Source organism: Acanthisitta chloris, unplaced genomic scaffold (genome assembly GCF_000695815.1).
Source record: "Acanthisitta chloris isolate BGI_N310 unplaced genomic scaffold, ASM69581v1 scaffold43586, whole genome shotgun sequence".
NCBI classification, from domain to species: domain Eukaryota; kingdom Metazoa; phylum Chordata; class Aves; order Passeriformes; family Acanthisittidae; genus Acanthisitta; species Acanthisitta chloris.
The window spans coordinates 7,579-12,093 of NW_008677294.1; the positions used below are offsets into that span (position 1 = coordinate 7,579).

Genomic DNA, 4,515 nt, shown 5'->3' on the forward strand with positions numbered 1-4,515 from the left:
GAACTATTGAAATGAATCCCTAAGATTTTCTTCTTCTTTCCATCCATTTCCTTATTGGAAAAGTACTATCTTATGGAAACAGTTACAGTTTAAACGAAAGAGTAGGTAAGAATTTGTTTCAACACCTTAAATCAACAGGTTTTCTCACTGAACTACTATGGAAGCAGAACTCCAAAGCTCCCATTCCTCATGATATTGGAGGGCCACCTATGTGAGCAAGAGTGTTTACAACAAAGGCAAGAGAAGCTTGGAAACACATAAGGTCAACAATCTGGGTGTAGTTTTACTAACCTTCTATACCTGAGGCCCACCAGCCTCCGGTGCTGCATGGGGCCTGCTGCATGGCCAGCTGTCCATCTGGGAAGGGAAGGCACCCACAAGAGCGCAGGACAAAGTCACCCCGCTGGGGGCTGACAACAGCACGGTGCACTGCCTCTCTGGGCTGCAGCACAGCAGAGCTAAAGCAGGTTCCTGGTTCCAGCACAGCCTCAGTGCAAAAAGGTACAGGTTGTTCAGTGATGTAAGGGGTGAACGAAGCTCTGCTTGTCCCTGCCTCATACAGCTCACTGCTCGGCATAAAGCTGTAATGATGGAGAAAATAAATCAGCCAGACATACTGCTTTTCCAAGAGGGGGAACCCCAGCTAAACCTTTGAATCCTGCCCTCCACATCTGGGAGATTAACTGCTCTGACTGGGCATGGACCATTTCCATCTATGGTGTCAAGACTCCTAAGTGATGGCCCCAGGGAACTGACATGGAAGTCAGTTGCATGAACAAGTTTAAAGGTTGCTTTGTCTCTAACTGTCACTATAAAGATTTTTCCATACATCACCTGGTTTCCAGCATCTTTAAATATGTTCCCTCAGGAGGCTCATACAGATCTGCAGCCAACTGCTCCCACCCTGGCTCACAAGTCATGCGGGTTATCTCCATTTGTTCAGAGCCTACACAAGATCCATCCGAAGGGTGCAGGCCAGGCAGGTGAAAAAACACTAATGATTACTCCAAAAGGCAAAGAAACAAGTCTTATTTGGCAAATGCAGCAGGACCCTCCCTGTTCCCCATGACTGAAGTTTGGTTAAGATTCTGTGAAGGGGCATGGAAATACTGGGTTTTCCTGAAGTACTGCCCTGATCCCACAACCTGAAAACTAAAATTTGCTGCCTCCCATGTATTTGCTTTCATTTGGTGCCTCTTCTGAGCCAGGCATCTCTTTTCACCTGTCCTTGCATAGGCCTTAGTGTCTGCTCCTACAGAGTGACAGCCTCTGGCCAAACAACGAGGCACTCCACTGAAGCAGAGTCCTCCAGCATCCTCTTGATCCATACAGATGCTGTTCTGAAGAAGCAATATTCTTCCCTCCCCAAGGGAATTTCAAATTGATTTTCAGCTTTCTGGACCACATCCTAAGCCCATTAGGAAGAGACAAACCTGCAGTTTGTGGAGCATAGAATCCTTTATCCTGCTGTTCCTTTGTGTGGGAAGCCAAAGCTCTCTCAGGACAGGAGTTGTTGAGCTTTTCCATTTGACGGAGACGGGCTTTTTGACGACGTCGATAATTTGCAAACCAATTAGAGACCTGATTTGGATGCAGGTTCGTGTCCCGAGCCAAGAACTCCTGCAAACCCAGGTGTAGGGAGAAATCAAGGGGAAAAGAATAAACCACATCCAAATAATCAGGCTCTCCCCTTCAGTTCCAAAAGCAGCCCAGCAAAAGGGCTTTCAAACCCAGAGACATGTACTCACTAGGTCTCCGATAAGTCTATGTGGATCCGATTGAGGACACTGATTTATAAACTCAAAAGAGTTGCTGGACAACACACATTCCACCCTGCTCCTCCAGTTTGTTTGCTAAAGGAAACCACAAACTGCTATTTCACATTGCTCCCCAAACAATGCCCTCACCAAGGCATGCCTGCCCCACAGAACAGCTCCACAGAGGCAGAAAGCCTTCACCTTGCAAGGCAGTAATCAACAAGGATTACTGAATTAATGCACACACCACTTCCATTACAAACCTGTCCCTGTCCAAGGAAGGCAGATCCATGCATACATCAACAGAGCCTATTGTGTTTTCAAATGCTGTGAATTTAATGTGATAAGTCAGCACAAAATATGTTCTGGTGAACAAAGTGCAATTTCATACAGGCTATAACTCAAGTCAGAACTATTTATCACTGTAATAGAGCTCTTCTGAGTGATGGCTGTTTCACTGCCTATGCTCCATGACTACAAGATTAGAACTGTTAAAAACCCAGTGAGGAATTTATTGCCCCTCATCTTTTTGTCCAAAGCAAAAGAAATTACTTCGCATGAACCTCATGAATTTTTAAGGAACCTTTAGGCAAAGATCAAATATGAGGAATCCCAGCCCCTCTGAGGCTTCTGAAAACAAGGATTTAGAATTAAGCCAGCTACAAACTCCTGATCGCAGTGTCCTGCTTTTCTGTGACAAGGAGACTTGACTGGAAGCAGCACATCCCTACCCGCTGTGTCCTGTCTGGATGTGTTGTCACCACTGCAGCAAACCTGAACAGGTACTGGCGCACTTCTTCTGGATGGTTTCGAGGCTTCAAACCTTCAGGACAAATGGAAAGAGGTGGAGGATTCCTGTACACAGGAGAACACAGGATTAAAAAGGACCCAAAAAAGAGTCACCCATATTCTCACATTGCCACGAGTGGTCACAACACAAAGAAGAACCCAGCTGCAAGCAGCAGCATTTTGAGATGCAAAACCAGACTCTGCATCTGTACCCCCTGTGTCTGCTAACTGCAACAGAGAAAACAATTCTGGTTCCCCCACGATGCAGTACCTCTTCCTACAACGGAATTTCTGCAGTGAGGTCAGAGAATCCGTCCGGCACTTCTCCATAAACCTCTGGTAGTGAATCTCATACCAAAGTTGCACCAGTTGCTCCTTCTCTTCTGCCCTGCAAGACTAAACCAAAACAATGTATAAGCAAACCTCTCCAGGAAGTCAGTCAGGCTTCCTATAAAGGAGAAAACTCCCTATAAACTCACTCAGAGATTCCTATTGGATTGACAAAGCTGGTGGCATTATGCAAACCTATGGCACCCTGTACTTTCTCTAATGCACACAGGGAGTTGCCTGCTTAATTCCTTCTTTTCCCCTAGTGAAAAGGCCAAAATCCTTCACCTTGAGTGGTGCCATCCAGCATATATTCCCACCCCGGCAAGCCCTCTGATCCTAGACTTCCCAAGGCTTTTATGTCCTGAGCCCTAAGACTGTTAAATAGTCCAAGAACTACCACACTAGAGAACAAAATCCTGCTTTCACAAACTGCAACCAACCCCATAATCACCCAATTACCTTCTTTCTCTTGGCTAATTAATACTAACTGCCTGTAGCAAAGGCTTTATCCTGTGTTTCAGGACAACCAATGCAGGCCTATCACCTTCCACTGCCTTATGCCAGCTGGAAACACTCCACATGCTGCAGTTTGGGTACCTCTGCACTAACAGCTCTAAGTAGTGTTTTTCTGATACTGCTTTTTGTCTCCATGAACAACCAACGAACACATCCCTACCTCCAGGAGTCTGCAGGCTGTGTCATGCTGCCCATTACGGACATGAACACGCACGCAAGCCCGGACAACGTGGATGTTAGTGAGAAAATGCATCTTGTGTTTGGATCCCATCATGACCCCAACCAGCTTCTCCAGACTAGGGAATGAGCTCTGGAGGTCCTGGCAAAGCTCTTCTGCTCGATCCAGCAGCTTGGTGGGTGGAGGATCCTTGTCTTTATTCCTGCTTAACATGGCCATGAACCGCTTCATCCTTATGTCCTGTTAGAAGCCTTTTCTAGGCAATGCACAAAGTTGTGGTTAGATAAAAACTATTATCTTCTATTTATAGCTTCTATGGTATGCTATTTTTTTTTAAAGGAAAGAAATTCACTATGGTGTATGGCCTGATGACCTCAAAACACTTAAAACTAGGCCTAAAGCAGCCCTAAAGAGCTAAAGCCACACCAGGTTTGCAGTTGAGAAAACAGAGCTCAGAAAGACACACTGAACTTGCCCCAGAACTCGGAGTCAGAAGGAGGCTGAGCTGGCTCCAGCCTTCCACTCCCAGGTCTGTGTGCTGGGGGCACTGGGCTAGTGCAGAGCTGCCAGCACTGCCCAGTGTTCAAATCAGGTACCTCGATATCCAAACCGCAACAGGAAGCTTCACATCCACTGCTTACAGGTTAGAACTTCCAGAATATTAAGTCTCGAGACATTCAGGTGAAACTAACGCGTTTTTCTCCAAAATGGCACGGGGCAGGCAGTTACCACAAAGTGTAACGCCAATAATCGTCGAGGCTGTTTTTTTTCGCCGTGCTTCCTGGGAAAAGAGCCGGCGCAGTGCCCCGAGGGTGGCCTGGGGGACACCACACCCCTGGGCCAGCTCCAGCCCCGCCGGACAAAAGGGGGAGAAAGTGTTAGATACGCGCGAAGTTAGATACGCTCGAAGTAAACACTCCACTTCTCCCGGAGGAGAAGAGCCCA

The 4,515-nt window shown here is 46.8% G+C and overlaps 1 protein-coding gene across 1 annotated transcript; it reads right to left on the reverse strand.

The window, feature by feature from the left end:
- Positions 1-1,433: 1,433 nt before the first annotated feature.
- Positions 1,434-3,587, reverse strand: ANHX (anomalous homeobox; the record flags this gene model as incomplete). Its single annotated transcript, XM_009076432.1, has 4 exons — positions 3,553-3,587; positions 2,818-2,934; positions 2,489-2,612; positions 1,434-1,620 (listed from the first exon to the last, which is right to left on the reverse strand). Coding segments are annotated over exons 1-4 (463 nt in total), but the record flags the coding sequence as incomplete, so codon positions are not given.
- Positions 3,588-4,515: the final 928 nt, after the last annotated feature.